This window comes from Numenius arquata, chromosome Z (assembly GCF_964106895.1).
Source record: "Numenius arquata chromosome Z, bNumArq3.hap1.1, whole genome shotgun sequence".
Classification (NCBI taxonomy): Eukaryota; Metazoa; Chordata; class Aves; order Charadriiformes; family Scolopacidae; genus Numenius; species Numenius arquata.
The window spans coordinates 2,544,963-2,569,261 of NC_133616.1; the positions used below are offsets into that span (position 1 = coordinate 2,544,963).

The window sequence follows — 24,299 nt, forward strand, 5'->3', positions numbered from 1 at the left end:
GCGCCCACACGGCTACCTCCCCCCTGAAAACGAAGCTTTTATTTCGCTTTTCGTTTAAAAACACCACGAACCAGCACGCTGGCTGAATCAGTCATTAGAGACGTGCCGGCTTCCACACCTGAGGAGAAACCGTTACAAAACCCCACCCGCCCTCCATTTTACCTCACGTCCTGCTCCAACACCCGCCTTCCTTCCTTCCCTCGACCGTCCCGCTCTCACCGCTGCTACGGAGGCCGCAGACCGGCTCCCCTCGGGGCGCTGAGGAGGAGCAGGGGGTTCCCCGGAGAAGGAGCAGTGGGTCCCCGGCGAGGATCCCGACCGTCCCCGACCGTTCAAACCCGCCGCCCTTTCGCCGAGCGGCGGCGCCGCGCATGCGCGGGAGGCGGCGCTGAGGCGGCGGGCGGGGGAAGGCGGGAAGCGCTGAGGGGACGGGCCCGGCCCCTTCAGGAACCGGGCTTCCACCGAGGGGGAAAAAAAACCGAAACAAACTCAAAAACAAAAGAACAACCCCAGAGCCTTGGTTAATTGGTTACATAAATTAAGTTTATTGCGACGTTCGACAGAAGACAAAGCCCTCGTTAAAAAGTAAGTCGGTTTTCAACATCTACATAGACACGCTGGTATGTCTCCTATAGAACATCATCACCCATTGCTTTCTTTTCTCTGGGGGCAAAAGGGAAAAAGAAAAAAACAAAACAAACCAAAAATAACACCAAACATTTACGCCAAACTCCTTTTCTTCTAATTAGCTACAGATATAAAAGTTTATTGCTAAGGCTAGGACTGCTTATCTCTCTCCAAAGAAAAAATAAGCAAAAACTCTGTTGCTTTACCCCAATTCCCTAACTAAGAATAGCTCACGGTTCCCTCCCCAACTCGAAAAACAACCAAAAAAAAAAAAAACCAACCAAAACCCTAAAGAACTGAAAAACAGATTAACATACAAATGTGTTAAGGAAGGAGCATTTTTAAAGCAATTTCAGTGCAACCCAAGAAGCCACTGCATTCAGCAGACCTTTAAGGGGAAAGGAAAATTAGCAAAGGAGGAGTTGTGTGACACCACCAGACAACAGGTTATGGATGGTTTTATCATTTTTAGGGGTGACAAGAGCCTCAGTGGGGCAGGGAGAGCGGCAGGAACCCCTCCATCGTCCCCTGCCTGCAGAACCCCACCGAGCCAAGGCCTCCTGCCCCGCCATCTTCCCGCCTGCCTTTGTCCCAGAAACTCCTGAGAACTCGACACTGAATGGACAGACATAGTCTTGCCTTTTAGACAAACCATAGAAGCATCAGTAAAAGGAGAGGAAAAAAAAAAAAAAATGTCAAAAGCGCTGCTTCATAAGCAATTTTTAATGTTAAATAATAATAACTAAAAAAAAAAGGGGGACAAAAAACCCAAGCCAAAGAGAGCCATCCTGAGCACAAAAGCTCAAAACACACGTCCCCTCCTAACCTGGGATTGTTCACATTTGCTAGCTGCTTCAAAATAACAACCCAAATGTCTGTTCTAGACTTTAAACACGAGGTTGTCTTGCACTAACAACCTCTGCAGTAAACTGAATTACAACATAAGACCATAGGGAGGAGGAAGAAACCCATAGAAACACCATCAGATATAAAGAAAACGTACTCTAACTCCCCATGCTTACGAAGACTATTTGAACCTGGCATTCAAAAGTTCCTTTTGCTGTTTAACCACACTGTGGGAATCATCTGATGTTTGTGCAGACAGCTGAAACCCCTCCTGCGGTCTCAATCGGTTTAGTGATTAAAAATAAGGTTTCTTCTGCATGCTTTAAGGGTAGAGGAAAGAACTCCAGAAGAAAGATTCTTTCTGGAGCACCACCTGGTGGCATCTGAAGTCACAAACCCAAATCTACAATAACCTCACAGAAAGCTGTGGTAGGCAAGATGAGGGTACGTTACTGTAGGGCACTTAATATTGAAATTTCCATTTCAGGTCACCCGCAAGAAACTTTTCCCAAGTCAATACACAAGGTTCTTTTTGTTTCATGTACATAAAACAAAATATTTCGCTAGAAGGCCGTAAACTGTCCATTAGCGTTCAACTTATCAAGTCTATTTTATCATCGGGAAGCCAAAGAAAAGCGATCTTTGCATTTTATTAAGCAAACACCCCTGAGTAAAGAGGTTGATATCCGGTGTCTTCTCTCTTGCAAGTAAGCACGCAGACACTCAGCATGCCGAAGAACTGAAAAAGAGCGCAAGAGAATTAGTTTTGCTGTATTTTTTTCAGTCATCAGACTCAACACACCTATATGTTAATTAGACTTCTTCATCACCGCAAGGACATTCCTTTCATATTAAAAAGCACTTAGAAAATACATCTACAGAAAGTAATTTTTTTGCATATCAATTTCCAGTAATAGTTCCAGCTCAGCTTTTTTCCTTCCCGGTTTCTCCCATTAATTTACACATCCACAGTAATTCCTAGTTATCTTACTGTGGGGAAAAATTTCAGTGGAAGCATGGGATTACTCTGGACTTAAAATGGGCTCTGTAAGATACTTAAGTATGTAAAACATGCAAATAAAGATAGTGCAGAGTATGCTGAGACACTCTTTAGGGATGATCAGAGGAGAGATTGTGGTGGGAGGGTTCATCATAAATAGTAACGGGATATGTCATGGGAGTGTAGAACATAGAACTTATCGCTTTTTTTGATGAGCTATTTTTTTAAATTCCAGTTAAATATAGAAAAGCTGGTTAATAAAGAATTCTAGATCTAGGCCTTTTAATCACACCCAGCTTTTTGTATTTCCTACCAAATGACCGAGATGGATTCTCCGTTGACCTACCATCCCAAATCCCCTACTGGAATTTTGGATCCCTCCCCTTAACATCATGCAGACGAAATGCAGAAATTTGAAAGAAAACAAGTGAGGAACAGAGGACTGGGTCCACTTCAGAGCCAGCAAAAGGCTGTAGGACATGGTAGAAGAAAAAGCCCTGGGATCAAACGGCAAACAGCATTATTTTCCATGAGGGAAGAGATAAAAATATTTACCTTTACAATGGCAAAGCCCAGGATTACAAGCATGGCATAGCTGATAACGCTCTGCAGCCCAGCCTCCAGTTCCTCTGCACAGCCCTGCCATGAAAGAGATGGGTGAAAACAAGTTAAAAGATGTTAAATTCAGCTGGATTTTTTTTTTTCTGTACTTGTTTTTTTCTCCCTAGCCCTTCAAAGGAAGCAGGACCTCCTAAGGCCTTTCTAACTAGCCACTGCAGACCTAAGGCCTTCCATTCCTGTCTTCCGGACCCGACGGCGTGTTGTTCTCCTCTCGCTCGAGGAGAGGCACTGCCAAAGCACAACTCACTGCCATTTGCTGCTTCTCAATCTCCTCTAGCTCAGGCCACTTGTGCCAAAACTCAGAGCCGGGAGACCACCAATGGTATCTCTAGAAGTCAACTTATGGGCTTGTGCCCTAGACTGAGGAACCTGGTATGCAGTTCTCCGCATTCATGGTCAATCCTACAAGAGTCTCTTTCCCTACCCCTGTTTGAACAACTACGTGCCCATAGCTAGTGCTTCGGCCTTGTCACCTTGCTTCTGTAGCATCTTCAGATGGAAGAATTACCAGCAGACAGACAAGACCAAACATCCAGACTGGTGTCCCTCCATCATCTAAGAGCTTTTATAGAATTATATGAGGAAGAAGTTAGCTAGAGGAAAACCACGGGGAGAAAAAGGCTTGGGGGACAAACTGCTGAAAAGAATTGGATGAAGTTATCCCTAAGCCCTGCCTGAAGTGCTTTCCTCATTGGTTTTCCTCATTCTGGCTGGCTGGGAATGCTCACAGCCCAGATGTGGAACCGTGTCCTTTATCCTCACCCGCATATTGAGTTCCTGCGGCTGATCCAGGCGCCCCGTGCAGTTCTTCATATCTTGCCTGCAGCAACTCAGAGGGACGCTGCTGTTACCGGTGGAATTAAACCACACTGTGGTCGTCCAGTCGCTGTAGTTCTTTACCCCACAACAATGAAGCTGCCAAAGACAGGACAGTTACGGAGTCTTATCTTATCCTTTTATTACATGGTACAGGATTCTCAGCAGCAGTTAGTCGTGTGTACTCATTTGGTCTGATCCAAAAGCCGCTCACGTCAACAAGATTATTCATTTACGTGAACTTCATACCAGAAGCCTGAAAAGGCCAACTCTGCAAAGTGGGGAGTACCCTCAATTGCCTGGGAGAATCATCGAATGGTTTGGGTTGAAAGGGACATTTAAAGGTTGTCTAGTCCAACCTCCTGCCATGGGCAGGGACATCTTCAACTAGATCAGGTTGCTCAGAGCCCATCCAACATGACCTTGAATGTTTCCAGGGATGGGGCATCTCCCACTTCTCTGGGCAACCTGTAGAATCGGATGTTAACACTGCTACCGAGCTGAGATCCTGGATACAACCACACTGACCCTCTTCCCCTCCCTTCCCAGCCCCAATTCCTTGTTTAGCACCCAGCTGTTCTTTTCTAAATAATTCTCAGGACAATTTAAATGTTTTCTTACCTGTTCTTGCAGGTAATCCACAACAGTAGACTCCGGATTTTTCCCATCGTACTTCTCAAAGACTGAGCGCATTGTGCCTTGTACATCAGTTTTTACCTATTTAGAGAGGGAAAAAAAACCCAATACTCTTTTAAGATGAGAGCTAAGAATTTTATCTAGTGGAAACTGCAAAAGATCTGTATCTAAGGGGAAAAAACTAAAGGGAAAACGGGAAACCAAGGGGAAAAAAAATAAATAAAAATCAAGCGATGTTTTAGATAAAATGCAAGTAGCACTTAACCAGAATTACATTCCTGGATAGAAGCTTGCTTCTCCCGATGGAAAAGCCCTCCTTTGCGAGCATCAGCAACTGTTAATTCCAAATTAGAGTCTGTTGCGATGCCTGCCAGGTACTTTATGTATTCACCACGTTCCCAACAAAGACCAATCCACATTCCGGATGGTGACATCCCCATTCCCGCTTGCCCTGCAGGCTGCGGGATAAGGGATGAAGTGCTAGAAAACTGGATATATTGGAATGCTCTAACAATGCAAGATCTATTCTTTATTTTCAGGTTAGCACAGAGATGCTAATTCTTTGCTTACCTTTTCCCTGTAAACAAATCCCAGGACAAAAGCGGATACTTCTGCAATAAAGATAACCAGGATAATGGCCAAGAACTGAAATGATCAGAGAGAGAGAGACTGTAAGGATGAATTCCACAGCATTTGGATTCAATTGCACATTACCCATCACGTTGATTTATCGTGGTAAGTTATCGTTATCTGTTTTTGCCTCTCCAATCAAACTAGTTTCCAGAATAGAAATAGAATAGGAGATTACTGTGCGAGCCTGGGACTACGTGGCCCCACAGGACGCATGCCCAACGTAGGCAGCCTCCTGAACGCTGCCATGATGTCATCAGTATGAAAAGAACCTATGAAACACTTCACAAGGCGGCTGTCAAACAGGAGACTGCACGGATATTGTGTTAGGTACGTTGGGCACTGCTTATTGAGTTCACATCACCTTCAAAACATCAGCTGGGGGCCCAAGTTACTCAGCTTGAATCTTTTTAGCCTTTTAGAAATTATTCTAGAAGTTGAGGCATACTTTTAGGATTCAGAGAACTAAAGTCAGCAGAACAATACTGTTTGGGTTTTGGTTTTTTTTTTTTTTGCTTGTTTTGGAAATTCACATCTCCTCCTGTTCCCTCACCATCACACTTCTTCTCAAAACTTGCTACTCCATGCTTATGTCCAGCAAGGTAGCTGAGGCAGAGCCATCAAACTCTCCATGGCTGTGGGTATTTGTCTACACAAAGCCATGCAACGCATAATTTAGCCTCACAGAATCACAGAATGCTATGGGGTTGGAAGGGACCTCTGGAGATCATCTAGGCCAACCCCCTGCCAAAGCAGGGCCACCCAGAGCAGGTCCCACAGGAACGTGTCCAGGTGGGGTTGGAATGTCCCCAGAGAAGGAGACTCCACCACCTCTCTGGGCAGCCTCTTCCAGGGCTCTGCCACCCTCACAGGAAAGAAGGTCCTCCTCATGTTGAGATGGAACTTCCCATGTTCAAGTTTGTGCCCATTTCCTCTTGTCCTGTCCCTGGGCACCACTGAAAAAAGACTGGCCCCATCCTCCTGACACCCACCCTTGAAGTATTTACAGGCCTTGATCAGATCCCCCCTCAGCCTTCTCTTCTCCAGACTCAAAAGACCTAAGTCCCTCAGAGAGATGCTCCAGGTCCCTCATCATCTTTGTAGCCCTCTGCTGTCCCCTCTCCAGCAGTTCCTTGTCCTTCTTGAACTGGGGAGCCCAGAACTGGACCCAGTGCTCCAGATGGGGCCTCCCCAGGGCAGAGCAGAGTGGGAGGATGACCTCCCTCCACCTGCTGGCCACACTCACCATCAATCCATGCCTTACAGCGGTACCTAACTCCCACAAAGGAGGAGTGCTTCAGCAGTATATGTCAGAATAACCTTTTACTTTCCTCTCTGCGTGTCCTGAGAAGGTCTGGTGGAGCACCCTCCCACACCACGCAACTGGATGAAGAAGAGGACACCCAAATAACGTGCTCCACTCACCAGCCCTAGGCCAACTCGAGACTCCCGGAAGGTGGCACAGCAGCCGATCAACCCGATGATGAACATGACCGTAGCAACGCAAAGAATGATCACGGCTGGCAGCAGAGCATACTTGTCCTGCAGAAAGTTGTCGTAGCTCTTGTAGGTGTTGATGACGTATCCCCCAACATAGCTGAGACCTGCTGCTGCCGCCTGAAAGGCAATAAAGAAAATTATTTTTATTAGCCGTTATTTATGAAGCATCTGCCCAGGAAAGTAAACATGGATCTTTTTGTAATGGCCTAATTAAAATTTAAACTTTGGAAGTAATGAGTACAGTAGGCAAAGATCTAGAAAAAAAATAAAAGCATGGAGCTGAAATTAGCTACTCATCCAAACTTTAACGCAGAGAAGAGAGAATTCACTTCCCGTGAATCACTCCTTGACTAACGAAGGACCACTTTAGCTGAGCTGAGATACGGGAGTCTATCACAGAATGGTTAGAGTTGGAAGCGACCTTAAAGGTCGTCGGTTGCCCACGGGAAGTTGTGGCTGCCCTGTCCCTGGAGTGATTCAAGACCAGGCTGGACGGGGCTTTGAGCAACCTGGTCTGGTGGGAGGTGTCCCTGCCCAGGGCAGGGGGTTGGAACTCGATGATCTTTAAGGTCCCTTCCAACTCTAACCATTCTATGATTCTGTGATCGAGTTCCAACCCCCCTGCCCTGCATCAGCCAGTGTCTCTGCAGAGGGCGAGATTCACGCTTCCTACCCAAGATCACCTACCTCCTACCCTACCCTGCATTTGGCGGGATCAGCTTTTAAGATGATCACCACAAGGGTGGGCTGTTGGTTTGGGGCTTTTTTGGGGTTTTTTTTTGACAAAAACTTATCCTTTCCACACTCACAAAATCATTAACCACCGAGGCGCAAACGTTCTTGATCTCAACAAAACACAGGCCCTCCTTTTCCTAGAGGAAACAGAATTCCGTGACCTCTAAAATAAATTCTCCTCCGAAAGGATGTTTTGCTGATTGAGGCCAACATACGGCGCACCAGTGACAGCTGCCCAACTGGTAGCCCTGGAGACAGAAGACTTTTATCCTCAGAACCGGGTACAGCCCTGGAAATAGCACCGACAGGCTCAGCAATGCCCTGCCAATGCCTCACCAGTGGCATAAACAAATTCTCTCCAGAGTTACAACAGCTCATCCATCTTCTAGAATCCTCCAGCACAAGACTACGCCTGTAAAAATGAAGCGCCGTCCGTACTCACGTTCTGGGGAACTCACTTGAGGGGAAAAAAAAAAAATAAAAAATCAGCCTGTTTGTTTTCAATAGGCTACAGCTGGATTTCATCATGCAGCATACGAGCAGTTCATTACTTCCCTCAGTACTGTATGTTTTTAATTAAATCAAACACTCCTCACACTGCAGCTCCTTTACGTTCTTTGCCTCCTTCCCCTCCAGCCAGGTCTGGTGCCTGCCCTTCAATTACCTCCAAGTGCAGGGGACATCCTTCATTTCAGACAGCTCTCATCCTACACTGCTCTTGCATTCCTGGACGCTGCCTGTACCTCAAAATTACGGAATCAGATGCACACCAAGTGATGAAACCAGGATCAAACTAAACCTTGGAGACCTTTAGCACGTGTCACGCGAGGTCCTGCTGTGTTGGGGCTCAGATACAGAAGGACTTCTATAAAGTGACACATGAAATGGAATGCGATCACCAATTCTCAAGAGCTTTTTTTCTTCTCCACATACATTGGGTTTTCAGGTGGCGCTAGGGAAATCTCTTTCCCATTTCCCTGCCTGCCGGCGTACAGTGTCCAGGGCTTCTTTCTCCCACCCCATTTTAGGGATGCAGGGAAAGGATGAGAATACTGGAGCTCCAAGGGCACCGATGCTTTTTCCCTTCACCACCGTGAGCAACCTCCCCTCTTCCTCCTCCGACACTAAGCTCTTGTACTGAAAGTGGGACAGGAAAAGTCCCTGGAACATCAGCAATACTAAAGGTGGGGCTGGGGACGCTGCACCTCCGACCTGCCTTGCTTTCCATTGCACAAAAAGAGCAAGGCCTATGACTCAAAAAGGACACCCCATATTTATGGCCTGGGGAGCTGGATGCACGTGCGACTGTCCACCTATTCTCCGTTCTGGAACAGCATCATCTGGGCAAGGGCAGCAACAGAGAAGAAAGTAACACTCCTGGGCTGACCATCCATCATCGTGGAGAAGACACGATGATGGGATTTGCCCAGTATATCCTTTATTTCTAGTATTTTCCAGGACTATCGAGCACAGTGATTGGCCATGTCGGCCCCAAACCCAGTGAAAACAATGCAGATTCAAGACAGGAGATGTGAGGGCTTTTATCAGCCACAGAAATGCTCTGTTCAGCTGGGCCAGCACCAGCTCAGACAAAGGTGGAGCCAGCCACTAGCAGCACGAAGGCTCCTGCACATGGATTTAAATCGAGAGCTCGCATCTGGGCATGGCCACTAACGAGGATGTTTTTGCAGAGGCCATCACAGAATCCCAGAATGCTATGGGGTTGGAAGGGACCTCTGGAGACCATCTAGTCCAACCCCCTGCCAAAGCAGGGCCACCCAGAGCAGGTCCCACAGGAACGGGTCCAGGTGGGGTTTGAATGTCTCCAGACAAGGAGACTCCACCACCTCTCTGGGCAGCCTCCTCCAGGGCTCTGACACCCTCACAGCAAAGAAGTTCCTCCTCATGTTGGGATGGAACTTCCCATGTTCAAGTTTGTGCCCGTTTCCTCTTGTCCTGTCCCTGGGCACCACTGAAAAAAGACTGGCCCCATCCTCTTGACACCCACCCTTGAAGTATTTATAGGCCTTGATCAGATCCCCCCTCAGTCTTCTCTTCTCCAGACTAAAAAGACCCAAGTCCCATCAGAATTTGGACCAGCTCAGCACGCAGGCTGGGATGTCCCACCACAGTTGTCATCAACCGCTAAGGGCCCACAGCCCCAGGAGAAAACCAGAAGGACCGTGAGACCCTCAGAAAGGTTTGTGATGGGGGAAGGCAGTCCCTGGGGAAACGGAGCAGGGGTAACGTCACTGCACAGACTGAGCAGCTGGGGTACAAAAAAAGCACAAGCCACATTTTTTTTTGGCAAGTAAATGAGTCACCGGCATTCAGCAGCAATGTCACGTCAAAGCACGCACAACGAAAGAGCCTTGTGACTTAGTTAATGTGTCAAAGTTAATGTGCAAAGTGCCAAGTTAATCATTTGTCACCTTCAGAGGATGTCAAGCCCTGCTCTTCCGCGTAACTCCAGTCCCAGCCTTTGCAAGCAGTTCTGTACCTCCAAAGACAGTCTGCTTCATAATTTAATCTTCCTATAGGATGTTTCACAGAAAAGAATCCTCCAACGTTTCTGTGGGAGCTGACCCAGGCAGGAGGCAGGAACAACCGCGAAACCACGGATGAAAGGCAAAGAACAAATTTAATCAGCACACAAGACTAAACAACAATTAGAGCGATAGATGCGCTTTCCAGCGCCCCACGTGCGAGTCGCTTGAGCATATTTACAGTCCTCCTCGCTCATCTCCCGTTACTTTCCCACAGTTTCCATTATCCTTCGGCAAGTGATTTAGACCACAGACACATTCCTCCTATCTCCTCTCTGCGCCCCGTTTTCTACCGATTTTCAGCACGTTCAATGCACAGCACAAAGGAAACGCACAGGAAACGGTAAAAACAGACCAGCTGTGGGGAACGAAGGAAGACCTTGTTGCTAGTAAAGGGCCACCACAAATTCTAAACCACCACTGTGAAGCCCATTCACAGAAGGCCTGAAAAGCCAAGGACTAACAAAGCTCCACGACAATAAGCCAACAGCAGAGGGTCCGGCGTTGAGTTCAAGGAGATCCTTGCCCAAACTTTATCAATACAATTACAGACTGGCACGATCACAGCAGGTTTTAGGGCAAACACAGCAAGTGGTCTATTATAATTTCTGAACTTCTGCTTCCAAGCAGAAAAAAGGAAGTGTAACGAGGTAAAAATAAAAGACTTCGGGTAAAGATCTGACTTCAAGAAGTTCACATTTTTCCCCACAAACTGAGGAACAGTCGTGGCTTCACCCCTGGGTTTTAATTCAAAGTGAAGACTTTGAAGGCTGAAGAGCAGAGGCACTCAGGGAGTGGAAGGCATTTCAGGTAACAATCTGTTCCCTGTTTTACTTCTGTAGATGAATCCCAGACCTAAACTTTGAAAGTGGAGAAGAAAAGCATTTCCGCACATAAATCTCTGAGCTTTTACAGAATGATACAGGGTTGGAAGGGACCTCTGGAGATCATCTAGTCCGACCCCCTGCCAAAGCAGGTCCACCCAGAGCAGGTCCCAGAGGAACGTGTCCATCCAGGTGTGGTTGGAATGTCTCCAGAGAAGGAGACTCCACCACCTCTCTGGGCAGCCTCCTCCAGGGCTCTGCCACCCTCACAGGAAAGAAGTTCCTCCTCATGTTTAGGTGGAACTTCTTGTGTTCAAGTTTGTGCCCATTTCCTCTTGTCCTGTCCCTGGGCACCACTGAAAAAAGACTGGCCCCATCCTCCTGACACCCACCCTTGAAGTATTTATAGGCCTTGATCAGATCCCCCCTCAGGCTTCTCTTCTCCAGACTAACAAGACCCAAGCTCTCCCACTTATGCCTTTACGGTACTTAAGGCAAGTTCAAAATCTGGTGGAGGGATTTTCCTTCCCTCTGCCCTTTCCTGAATCGACGATGAAACTTCTCTGGGAGAGAAATATGAAAAGAAATGTCCTTTGCACTTCTCAAGACAGACATTAAGTCAAGAGTAAAAAGTGTAAAGTACAGCTGATAAAACAAATTTTGTCGGATCTCAAGAAACCCTCTGCCCCCAAAATCTTTCATAAATACACAAGCCAGTTCAAGCCATTATTTTTGGGGAGGAAGAGATTGCTTTTTCATGATTAGTCAAACACTTCCTCAAAGAAAATTATATACCTAGCGTGAAATTATATACCCAGTTGCCAGGATTCTTCTGAGAAATTAATACTAGAAATTGTTGTTGTCCTTCACAATTTTTTTTAGGCTCCTACGTGGAAGTTTTCTTTTGGAAGGGCAAGTGTAGGGTGCTGCACCTGGGGAGGAATAACCCCCTGCACCAGGACACGGTGGGGGTGACCTGCTGGAGAGCAGCTCTGAGGAAAAAGACCTGGGAGTCCTGGTGGACAACAGGGTGGCCATGCGCCAGCAATGTGCCCTCGTGGCCAAGAAGGCCAATGGCATCCTGGGGGGCATCAGAAAGAATGTGACCAGCAGGTGGAGGGAGGTCATCCTCCCCCTCTGCTCTGCCCTGGGGAGGCCACAGCTGGAGCACTGGGACCAGTTCTGGGCTCCCCAGTTCAATAAGGACAGGGAACTGCTGGAGAGGGGACAGCAGAGGGCTACAAAGATGCTGAGGGGCCTGGAGCATCTCTCTGATGAGGAAAGGCTGAGGGACTTGGGTCTTTTGAGTCTGGAGAAGAGAAGGCTGAGGGGGGATCTGATCAAGGCCTATAAATACTTCAAGGGTGGGTGTCAGGAGGATGGGGCCAGTCTTTTTTCAGTGGTGCCCAGGGACAGGACAAGAGGAAATGGGCACAAACTTGAACATGGGAAGTTCCATCTCAACATGAGGAGGAACTTCTTTCCTGTGAGGGTGGCAGAGCCCTGGAAGAGGCTGCCCAGAGAGGTGGTGGAGTCTCCTTCTCTGGAGACATTCCAACCCCACCCGGACACTTTCCTGTGGGACCTGCTCTGGGTGGATCTGCTTTGGCAGGGGGTTGGACTAGATGATCTCCAGAGGTCCCTTCCAACCCCATAGCATTCTGGGATTCTGTGAATTCAGGGCAGAACAGGATCACGCGATGCGCCCTGTGCAGCTGGCACAAACCCCAGGGCAGGCAGCCAAGGAGTGATGCAAGGCCGATATGGGACAACCAGTTCATCCGGTTGGTGGGGCAGCATCTGCCAGCTGGGGCAAGCAGAACATCCTAACCTTCCCCCTTTCCTCCCCAGACATCCCCGCCTGACTCACTTGGGGCTCCAGGAAACGCTGTTGCTATTTCGTTACAACCTTGATGATACTCATAAGACGAGCTGTGAAGACATGAGGTAAAGGGGAAATTTTGCAAGAAAGTCCCTTTTCACAGCTGAGTGACAAAGCTGCGACCATCTCTTCTCGCATCAAGCAAGAACCACTTGCTTTTGCACGTTCTGCATCTCAGACAAAAGAACCAGAGACCTTAAATCCTTTGAGTGCCAACAATGAACTCCTTGTTGGGCTTGAACGGAAAGAACGCCGCGCCGTAACGATGGGGTTTTCCTAAGCTGGTGTTTGGGGCAGGGTTAGTCACCACGCGGACTTCAGCCACCGCTTCCACGCTCAGCAGGAAGGTCTGTGAGAAGCTGGAACTCTCTCCAGCCACACAATGCGCACGTGAATATTCAGTCTTACCCACGAAACAGAAGGGGACGGGACTGGGTGGCTGAGCTGTCTCACTGACGCAGGACAGAACAGCCGTTGGAAAATAGTAGATGTTATATATATTTCTTTTTTTTTTTTTTTTTCCTAAAAGTACAGCAATTTGTTTTTTACTTTACCACCATCAGAAGGGGAATTTTTTCTCTGCTGATGACCATGAGCCTCTGCCCTTCTCGACAGGCTTCTGGCTATGCAAATATTTTGCAACACTTCAACGTCGCAGCCACACAAGTGCCCCCTTAAACTTCCCTCTATACAACTGCTCTGGAAAAGAAAAAAAAAAAAATATATGTATATATATAAAATTTGCATCTAAGAGTCAGGCGGAACAGATATTTTCACTACTTTCCCTTCTTTGTTTTACCGAGTTGACCTTATGTGATGGCTGGGAACTGAGAATCATAGAATCATAGAATCATCCAGGTTGGAAGAGACCCTTGGGATCATGGAGTCCAACCATCTACCCTACTCTACAAAGCTCTCCCCTATATCATATCCCCCAACACCACATCTAAACGGCTCTTAAACACATCCAGGGATGGTGACTCAACCCCCTCCCTGGGCAGCCTGTTCCAATGCCCGACCACTCTTTCTCTGAAAAATTCTTTCCTAATGTTCAGTCTAAACCTACTCTGCTGGAGCTTGAAGCCATTCCCTCTCGTTCTGTCATTAGTTACCTGTGAGAAGAGACCAGCACCAACCTCTCTACAGTGTCCTTTCAAGTAGTTGTAGAGAGTGATGAGGTCTCCCCTCAGCCTCCTCTTCCTCAGACTAAACAGTCCCAGCTCCTTCAACCGCTCTTCATAGGATTTGTTTTCCAGGCCCTTCACCAGCTTCGTTGCCCTCCTCTGCACTCGCTCCAGCACCTCGATATCTCTCTTGGATCCAGGTGCCCAAAACTGGACACAATACTCCAGGTGTGGCCTCACCAGTGCTGAGTACAGGGGCACAATCACCTCCCTACTTCTGCTGGTCACGCTATTTCTAATACAAGCCAGGATGCCCTTGGCTTTCTTGGCCACCTGGGCACACTGCCGGCTCATATTCAGCCGCTTGTCAATTAGAACCCCCAGGTCTCTTTCTTCCAGGCAGCTTTCCAGCCACACTTCCCCAAGCCTGTAGCAACGCACGGGGTTATTGTGGCCCAAGTGCAGAACCAAACAGAGGTTTGTGTTCATTTGCATTTATCAGCACAGGCTTCTTTGTCCTTCGCCAAACCTAAATAAAACACAGTAAAGGAGCCAAACTACTAGCTCTGAAATTAAAAGTTTGTTGATCTGGAGGGACGTTAAAAGGGAAAGCTGTAAGAACAGGGTAAATGGAAAATTCACCAAACAAATGCGTTCAGCAAGATGCATCCTCTATACAGTAAAAAAAAGGGAGATAATGAGGTTTTAAAAAGCCATTTCTCCCCCATCAGTTTTCAGAGAGGACTTTCCCAGGGCCAGCACTAATACCTAACGCAGCACAAAACTCAGATGGATTCGACTTTGTCCCGTATCATTAATTTTTTATGGGCAAAGAAAGATACGGTAAATAATACTGTTTAATGAGTAATAGCAATTGTTTTCGGCAGCAAACCACTGCAAATACATACTGGAAGAACTAGCAATATCCACACGAGCGCTTTCGGAACCATTCCCTTCTAGTTCATTAAACCATCAGCTCAAGGAGGTGTTTTAATTCATTTTAAGGCTTGAAAACCACTTTTTTTTTCCACCACTACCTTTGCACAGCAGCGATTTAAATCAGGGCATCTCACCCGATACCCAATGCTGATGTTTTGCCTTTACATCCAACCGCTACAATCGCTGGGATGCTATCCCGTTTTCAGCAATTTTAAATTTGCCAGAGGACAGATCAAGATAATATCTTCAATTATTAGTTTGCCAAGTGTTTGCCACTACTGCGCTGTCCCCGTGTCCCCCCCCCCCCCCCCCGCCATCTAGAATCAAGGCCCGGCAACACGGGTTCTCAATTACAGCTGCACGCCCCCTGCTTAAAGCAAAAGCCACTCCTTGTATTTGGGGTATTTCGTGTACAAAACCGGGTTTTTGATTTAAACTTGGCAGGTGAATCCTCTGCTCGACAGGGTTTGCACAACATTTCCTCCAGAAAGAAGGGGAGTTACTCTATTTGGCTCCCTCGCTGCTTTCCTGGTACCACAAATTTTATTCTTCCCCTCGGCCACCGGATTTTCAAGACCTCCCCAGCTGCTGCGTTATTCCCTTTCCATGGAGTCAACAGGTTTTCCAGGGGAAAACAAAGGCACTGAGCGCTTCCGAGAAAGCCTTCTTCATTTCACTCTCACTTTAACAACTTTACAATTCCTGTTTAAAACTCCACTTCGCCCATAAGGACCACGCAGCTCCCCCACACCTGACAGTCTCTCCCTTGCCCCCAGGCAGAGCTTTTTTTCCCCCCCCCGCAGCAATTAGGGAATTAGCTCAGCACTTCCCACCCCACTTGAACAGATTCCTCCCCTTTTCCTATCCCAGGTTTAAACTCTGCCAGTCGGGAAGGATCTCCTGCCCTCGGCTACCGGTTCCTACCACGCTTAGGGTATCGATTTCTCTGAATGATAAATCAATGATTGCTGCACTTATGTCAACTGGCTTCATCCAGGACAGCGTGTGACCCTCCTTACAGGCTGTGACATCCATCAGATGGCCACACAGGCAACAACCGTTAAGGAGGGGACGTACTCACCATTTGCTCTAGTTCCCGGTCACACATAGCTCACGGCCACCGCTGGACACGCACCAGTGTCATATGAAGTCACAGAAGGGTTGAGGTGGGTAGGAACCTCTGGAAGTCACCTGGTCCAACCTCCTGCTCAAGCAGGGACACCTAGAGCTGGTTGCCCAGCACCATGTCCAAACAGCTTTTGAATATCTCTAGGGATGGTGACTCCCAACACATTTCTGGGCAGCCTGTGGCACTGCTCGGTCACCCTCACAACGAAAAAGTGTTTCGTGATGTTCAGAGGAACCTGAACATCAGGTGTTTGTTTGTGCCCATTGTCCTGTCACTGGGTGCCACTGAGAAGGGCCTGGCTCCGTCCTCTTGGCTCCCTCCCTTCAGGTATTTATATACATTGATAAGACCCCCTGGAGACTTCTCCAGGGTGAGCAGTGCCAGCTCTCTCAGCCTTTCCTCACAGGAGAGGTGCTCCAGTCCCTTCATCATCTTTGTTGTCCAGTATGTCTGTGTCTCTTCTACTGGGGACCCCATCACCAGATCCAGCACTTCCAGACATGGCCTTAGCAGCGCTGAGCAGAGGGGAAGGGCCACTTACATCCACCTGCTGGCAACATTCCTCCTGATGCAGCTCCAGGGTACCCTCAGCCTTCTCGCAGCAAGGGCACTTTGCCGGATCGTGGTCAGCTTGGTGCCCACCACGACCCCCAGGGCCTCGTCTGCCAAGGATTCTCCTCTGCTTTCCATGGATCTGCTCCGCTCCCCACCGTCCTACAGCATTTTCCATTTCTTGGAAGGCCATAGATTCAAGTATTTCCCCACTTTTTTCTGCTGGAAAAGCAATTTTACACTCACTTTCTGTGTCCCCTCAGACTCTCAAGTTGTGAAAACACCGATTTGAAAAATAATAAAAAAAAAAATAAAATACTGAGCTCAGCAAGTTGACTTTGGATTGAGGCATAAAGCACCAAAGCCGTGAGCCCCTCCAAGCTGTCCTCGGTTGCCAGCCCTGCCAACAGCCCCAGGAGAGACCTGCCACTCATCTCGTGCCAGTCATCGGCCACAATTCCAAACCCTTGAAACCACAGTCTCCTGATGTGAAGAACGGAGGTGGGACGCGGCCGAAAAAACTCTACTTATAGAAAGTCACAGGAGACTCTTCAAAGTGCATTATATCTAAATATTCAGCCGCGATGCACGACTACGGGGCGTGTTTCAGCTCGCCTTCGAAACACACCGCGGGGCTGCTGGGCGGGTACGGTGGGAAGTGCTTGTTTTTTCCTTTTTCTTCCTCGAATGAAAACAACGAGCAGCAGCCGAAAGGTTCTGAAAAACGGTGGTTCTCTTACAATGGGGGAAAAAAAACCCCAACCCTAAACCCTGGTGAGGCCCCATCTGGAGCACTGGGTCCAGTTGTGGGCTCCTCAGTTGAAGAAGGACAGGGAACTGCTGGAGAGGGGACAGCAGAGGACTGCAAAGATGCTGAGGGGCCTGGAGCATCTCTCTGATGAGGAAAGGCTGAGGGACTTGGGTCTTTTGAGTCTGGAGAAGAGAAGCCTGAGGGGGGATCTGATCAAGGCCTATAAATACTTCAAGGGTGGGTGTCAGGAGGATGGGGCCAGTCTTTTTTCAGTGGTGCCCAGGGACAGGACAAAAGGAAATGGGCACAAACTGGAACGTAAGAAGTTCCACCTAAACATGAGGAGGAACTTCTTTGCTGTGATGGTGGCAGAGCCCTGGAAGAGGCTGCCCAGAGAGGTGGTGGAGTCTCCTTCTCTGGAGACATTCCAACCCCGCCTGGACACGTTCCTGTGGGACCTGCTCTGGGTGGACCTGCTTTGGCAGGGGGTTGGACTAGATGATCTCCAGAGGTCCCTTCCAACCCCATAGCATTCTGTGATTCTGTCTAAACCAGTAGCCACTTGCAATCCCACACGCTCAAGTGGGGATTCTGGTTTTCATGGCTTTGTTTTAAAGTTATGTTAAATAAATGCTCTCCTTAAAGTTGTCCAACCTCGAGCATAACTCCGGGGTTGTTTTTTTCTCCCCTAAAAACCAGCATGTATCCTAGAAAGCCTAAGTAAGTGGTGGGATGTCCTCGTGGAGACACTGCACATCAGCACAAACCAAGGAATCCTGCCTCAGATCCTCTCATTTCTAACGTTTAAACCTCTGTCTCGGGGTCACCGCGCTAATCAAAAGTCACAGGGCAGCAGCGGGGACAACGGGACCGCTCTTAGGAGAAAGCATCACCACCCTTTTCACCCTCATTCTCCCCAAATTCAGACCCAGACCTCAGGGCAAGGGCTTGCTGCGAACTTCAAGCTGAGCGTGGATGGATTCATCAGCCGCTGCCAAGCCTTTTCAGATCTGAACGGCCAGTTCAGACACAAAACGCCCTCTAGTTCAATATTTGCCTTCAGAACCACCCCAGCTTCTTAAGAAGCTGTTCCTGGCTCAGCCACCCGATCCCGCGATTAAACCAAATATCCAAGTGCACCTAGAACACAGCGGAGCTAATCCTAAAGCCTGGGAAAAACGTCTGGGAGCTGATGACAGGGCTCTAATCTGCCCTGAAATATTGCTCGTCACCCAGTGGAAAGGGAAGGGACACGCGGGTGGCGGGGCCACGTGGGTGTATGTGCACCTCTTCCCGTAAGGAAAAGCGCAGGTTGGGATTCTCCTGCCGCAAAGGGACCCTGCGCAGCTCCACGGAAAAGGAAACACAGCCTGGCAGTGCAACGCTTTCGGGGGAAAAACGAAGGAAATGCCCCATTCATACATGAACTACAGGGAAGAGCCGCCTTCTATTCCCCCTGGATAAAGCGTCCTCCAGCTCTGAGCTTCTTGCAGAAGGGTGACAAAATGGGACATCTCGAGCAGCTGTAATTATCAGAGGCGACTTCTACAACATCAGACCTCTGGTTTTGGACACCTGCAAACTGCGAAGAGACCAAAGTGCATTTAGAGCCGGATCCAGAACCCGGCCATCCAACAGGAGCCTTTCTACAGCCTTGGGGACAGCTGGGGACAAGCCAGACTAAGGTTGTTCCCCAGAAGCACACAGGAAAGGGTAAGTTTCTCACATTGTATATCTGCATCACCATCATCTGAACACTTCCCCTTTCCCGACCACACAGCATCAACATCTTGGTTTTATTTTAACCGTGAGGCCCCTACGCGGACGGCAAAGTGCATTTTCCTGAAAGTCAGTTAAATTCTGCTTCCTGATTTTTGGGCAGAGTGGTTTTGAAATAAGGAAGAACTTTGTCCTTTCAAGGCGCGCTCAAGTGGGTCACCCCAAAGTGTCCAAATCCGGTACCGAGCCCTGGCATCACTGTGGCTAACGCCTCTGTTCCCCCCCCACCCCCCCTCCCAGTTCAGCAAGGAGGTCACAGCTGAGCCAGAAACGAACCCACCCTTTTCCTCTTCCCACCCGACGCTCCTCACGCTGGGTCAAGACGTTTCCCAGACCCCTCCATCGCCCCGTGGGTCCCAGGGGATGCCAGCCAGCACCACGGGACAGAAACAAGAGGGAAACCTGTCCCTGAGCCTTATCAGAAGGGGATGAATCCAGCTTTACTCACTGGATGTACTAAGGATCTTGGTTAAGCAGCTTTTTCCACCACGGAGGGTGAGTCAGACCCATCAGCCGTGTTTCCCTGACCCGGAGCGGGGATGGGAGCTCCCACAGCTCTTCCACCTTCCATCACACACACAGCATTAAAACCAGTCAGAGCTGCCTGCCCCCCCCCCCCCCCCAGCTGTCCCCCCCAGCGGGTGGTCACATGCAGGATTAAGGATTTGCCTAAGAACAGATGGAGGAAAGGTGAGAAAAGGGTCCCAGGGCTGCTGCCACCCAGACCTTTAACCATTCTTTGGAGAATACAGCCCCCATCCTTAAAAATAACGGTGTTTCTATCGTCCCTTATCTCCAACACAACCTTTGCTATTCGCTACCTTTTCAATTCCATCTAGGGATCCTCCTTCTTGGCGTTTTTAATTTATTTTCCATCCTCCTTCTTGGGGTTTTTAAATTGATTTATTAAGTATCCAGCTGATTTCTCTCCGGGTGAGCGATCGTTCCCAAACCTCCCATCACCGGCACTGTTGAAAATAAGTAGCTTTTCGTCTTGGATGCACCGAGGGCAAAGGAAATAAATGAAACCAGATACTCCAGGATGCCCAAACCAGGCCGAGTATCTCCTCAAAGCAGGGATGACACTAATAACCCCAAACACAATTAATTCACGCTCCTCGGAAACTCCCGGGTCACAAATCCAAAGATATTTGCAAAAATCACCTGATGTAGGGTGGAGAAGGGAGATGGAAGGCAGTGCTGGGACATTCTCCACAGGGACCAGGTGGGAAGGCAAAGCCCCTCTCTATTCTCCAGTCAATGGATGACCCTTGCAGCCATCTGGAGTCCAATCCCAACCCAGAAACCGCAACTCACACCTCTTGTTAACGAAGAAGGTTTTCGGAAGAGTCAGCAAAGCTCCCGAACGACCTGAGATGGGGTCAAACGCACCCAGGCACAGAGGGAACCAGGGATCGGCTGGGGAAATCCAAGTCTGGCTTTCCTCACAGGTAGAGCACACCCTGCTATGGGCCAGTCCTGGGCTTCTCCTCCTCGGGCAGTCCCGTTGCTGTCAAAAGATGGGATTCCGCTCTCTCCAATCCGATCTAAAACCACCCTGGAAAATAATTTCTCTTTATCCTTCTCTCTACTGTAGGGCAAGTGGGGTGAGGCTGGGGACGTGCCCACCTCTGAGAGAAAGGGAAAGGGAAATCTGAGCAACCAGGATTTTCACTGCAGCGACATAAAAGGTGGCCTTTTGGTGATGAAGTCCCCAGGAGAACTGCTGGAGAGGCAAACCCTCTCTGGAAGCAGAGGCCTGTCTAGTGACAACGAAGCTGAAGGAGAAGGTGAGCAGGGCCACCGTGCTAATGGCTGGATTCATGAAATCATGGAATGGTTTGGGTTGGAAGGGACCTTCAAGATCATCAAGTTCCAACCCCCTGCCCTGGGCAGGGACACCTCCCACCAGACCAGGTTGCTCCAAGCACTGTCCAACCTGACCTTGAACCCCTCCAGGGATGGGGCAGCCACATTCAGCAGCTTTGGGATGAAAGAAGGGGAGTTAAAAGGAAAACCAACCTGGGGAGGGTGTGTAGATCCCATTATATAGAAATAACAAAGCATGAAACTTCCATCTAGTTTTAAAATTCCAAATGTCTTCCCTCGGACCAGCCAGCAAATCCCAGCGTTTCACCTCTCTCCTTCAAGGAACATCTTCGCATCCCACCCAGCCAAGTCCCCTCACAAGCCATTGCCAAGAACATCAAAGTCTCCTCTGACCCTTCTTCTCCTTCCTTTAGGTTCCATGAAGACCTAGAAGAGGCCGACACCCACTTATCAAAATAACCACCCACTTGGACCTAATTAGTAGGTGCTAAAAAGCAAAATTGGAGGTGGGTGGATCTCCCACAGCTTGAAGCACCACCCTTAGGAACTACGTAGTTAAAACAGCTTCAATCAATGCCTTGTTGGGGGGGGGGGGGGGGAGTTATGTGCACCTGCAGCCCCCCCCAAATTCACCCCCCCCATCGCAGGATGACCCACAAATTTGGTCCTGAGCCTGGTGGGTACGAGAGAAGTTGCTTTTTCATAGAATCATAGAATGGTTAGAGTTGGAAGGGACCTTAAAGATCATCCAGTTCTAACCCCCTGCCCTGGGCAGGGACACCTCCCACCAGACCAGGTTGCTCCAAGCCCCATCCAGCCTGGCCTTGAACACCTCCAGGGATGGGGCAGCCACAGCTTCTCTGGGCAACCTGGGCCAGGGTCTCACCACCCTCACAGCAAAGAATTTCCTCCTAATATCACATCTCAATCTCCCCTCTGCCAATTTAAAACCATTACCCCTTGTCCTGTCACTACACTTCCTGACAAAGAGTCCCTCTCCGGCTCTCCTGTAGGCTCCCTTCAGATATTGGAAGGCTGCTCTGAGGTCTCCCCGGAGCCTTCTCTTCTCCAGGCTGAACAACCCCAGCTCTCTCAGCCTGTCTTCATAGGAGAGGGGCTCCAGCCCTCTGATCATCTTCCTGGCCCTCCGCTGGACCCGTTCCAACAGGTCCATGTCCTTCCTGTGTTGAGGACTCCAAAGCTGGACACAGTGCTCCAGGTGGGGTCTCACGAGAGCAGAGTAGAGGGGTAGAATCACCTCCCGCGACCTGCTGGCCACACTTCTCTTGATGCAGCCCAGGATGTGGTTGGCTTTCTGGGCTGCCAGCACGCACTGCCGGCTCATGTTGAGCTTCTCATCCAGCAACACCCCCAAGTCCTTCTCCTCAGGGCTGCTCTCCAGCCATTCTCCGCCCAACCTGTATTTGTGCCTGGGACTGCCAAGTCCCAGGTGCAGGACCCTGCACTTGGCTTGGTTGAACTTCACGAGGTTTGCACGAGCCCATCAATTTCACCCCGTATAGGAAACCCCTAGAAACCCCTAGAAAAATCTGTCATCGTTCCTGTGCGACGATAACCATCGGAGATCCAAAAGCGGATTTATTGCCTTTTTAGGACAATTTCTAAGCAATAACTTTTATCAAAGCACCGGCTGAATATGCGGGTGGGGAATTATTTTCCATAATAATATCCAAGCTGGATGAGATTTGCAGCCTGAGCACAAATTACTCCTTGGAGGAGAAGTCTAATGGTCTTTGAGAACCTCTTGATAACCATCTGGAGCCTTGTACTTGGGACAGCCCCAACTGTTAGAAACGTTCTGAAAGAGCATAAAAGAGTCTTGTTCCTTCATCCCCACCCTCCTAAAACCTGAATTCCAGGTTCTGCAGTTCGGAGTCGGGAATGCCATTACCACACTAATGGCGGCGGCAGGCTCCAAACGCCACGGCATTTTCGGAGCCGCGTCGCTCTTCCTGGGATATAAAAACCAAACCCAAACCCAAAGGGTTGGTCCGGCTCACCCCAAATTCAGAGCCTAGAGATGGAGAAAAGGATAATTCCCGATTGTTGGGGGATCCGGGTGACTTAAGAGCTTCAATCACAGTTCGAGAATTCCCTTAGAGCCGAAAAAAAAAAAATACCAGGGAGACTTTTGGAGAACGTAAGGTTGATTTTTTTTCCTTTTTCTTTTTCTTTTTAACAGCCAAGCAACGACGCTGATCCGGGGCACACCTGAGCTGAAGCTCGGGGAATTTCCGCGGACAAAGAGCAGGATGTGGTGAGATCGTGTTTTTTTGATAAGTAAAAGGGGCCTGCCCCCGCGCTGTTCTTGTGACAGGGGTGTCACCCGGAACACGGGCAGCGACACCTCCAGCTGAAACCCCCCCCCTTTCAAAAAGTCCTTTACGTTCTCCGTCACCCAACCCCGCTCGGATGGGCGATGGCGGGGGGGGGGAACAGGGGTGGGGGGTTGTCGCTGTGCCGAGCCCCAACCCCGACTGTCCCCAGCACGGTGTAAAACACCCTCTGGAAAATACTCACACCCTACAAAGCGGACGTGAACACCCGAACCGCGCTACAGATACACCCTTCTCCGAGAGAAGCAACAAACCCCTGGCTGATGATGATGAGGGGGGGCGGGGGGGGGGGGGGGTTTCAGCAAATTTCCCCACGCAGGGGAAAAGCCCGAGACTGGTTACCAGTATAACCCCCCCCCCCTCGGGACTGGTTACCAGAATAACCATCGTCTCTTCCCGGTGGTCACCTACCCCAAGCCCCGCTGTCACTGTCACCAGCCGGCTGTGCCCCCCCAAACCCGCCGGGGGGGGTTAGGCTACAAAGTACACGCCCCCACCCTCGTGGGTTGGGTTTTGGTGGGTTTTTTTTCCCGACCGCTCGTAACTTAATTATCGAGGAAGTGATTTGCAAAGGCCTAATTGCAACCAAACGTAGTTGGAACAAAGTCTTTGGCCGTTTTGCTCCCCCCAAAATACTCCTCGCCCCAAACTTTTGGGGGGGGGGGGGGAGAAAGGGGAGGGAGAAAAGGGGGGGTAGCCCCCACATCCTGCCCTCACCCCCTGCGGCCCAACAGCTCCCTCTGTTCCCGATCAATGACACGCTTTAATGACACGCCTTTAAAAACAACTACTAAAAAAAAAAAAACCCCACCCTACGACATGGAAAACACCCCGAAAAAAATCCCAAACGCCCTTTTTTTTTATATATATTTTTTTTCTCCAAAACTTAAAAACCCCAAATCTTCCCGTTCTTTAAAAAGATCTAAACGTAGGGTTTTCTGTAGAAACGAACGTCGCTTATCGCGCCCCTAAACGAAACACCCCATTGACTCCGGAAACTCCGGCTCACGGCACGTTCCGCAGCACCTTCTCCTTCTTTCCCGAGCCCTTCGCCGCTCCCACCGCCCGGGACCTCAACACCATCCCACCCCCCCACACACACCCCACGGCGGTACCCAGAAGGCGAGGCTCAGCAGCAGCAGCACGGTCTTGGAGGTGATCACGCCGCAGTCCAT

The 24,299-nt window shown here is 49.2% G+C and overlaps 1 protein-coding gene across 1 annotated transcript; it reads right to left on the reverse strand.

Annotated features, from left to right (window-relative positions):
* Positions 1–523: 523 nt before the first annotated feature.
* LOC141477184 (tetraspanin-36-like) lies at positions 524–24,299 on the reverse strand. The gene is made up of 7 exons (XM_074166271.1): positions 24,240–24,299; positions 6,602–6,799; positions 5,117–5,191; positions 4,532–4,627; positions 3,857–4,009; positions 3,029–3,112; positions 524–2,212 (listed from the first exon to the last, which is right to left on the reverse strand). Exons 1-7 carry the CDS (start codon positions 24,297–24,299, stop codon positions 2,126–2,128), a joined length of 753 nt encoding a protein of 250 aa, XP_074022372.1. The 3' UTR covers positions 524–2,125.

Bases quoted from the DNA above. Each gene is read 5' to 3' on its own strand.
- LOC141477184 (XM_074166271.1), bottom strand. From the start codon at position 24,299: ATGGACTGCGGCGTGATCACCTCCAAGACCGTGCTGCTGCTGCTGAGC. The intron at 5,192-6,601 runs GTGAGTGGAGCA...TGATCATTTCAG, and splicing joins CTCGAGTTGGCCTAGGGCTG to TTCTTGGCCATTATCCTGGT. The intron at 4,010-4,531 runs GTAAGAAAACAT...TGTCTTTGGCAG, and splicing joins TGGATTACCTGCAAGAACAG to CTTCATTGTTGTGGGGTAAA.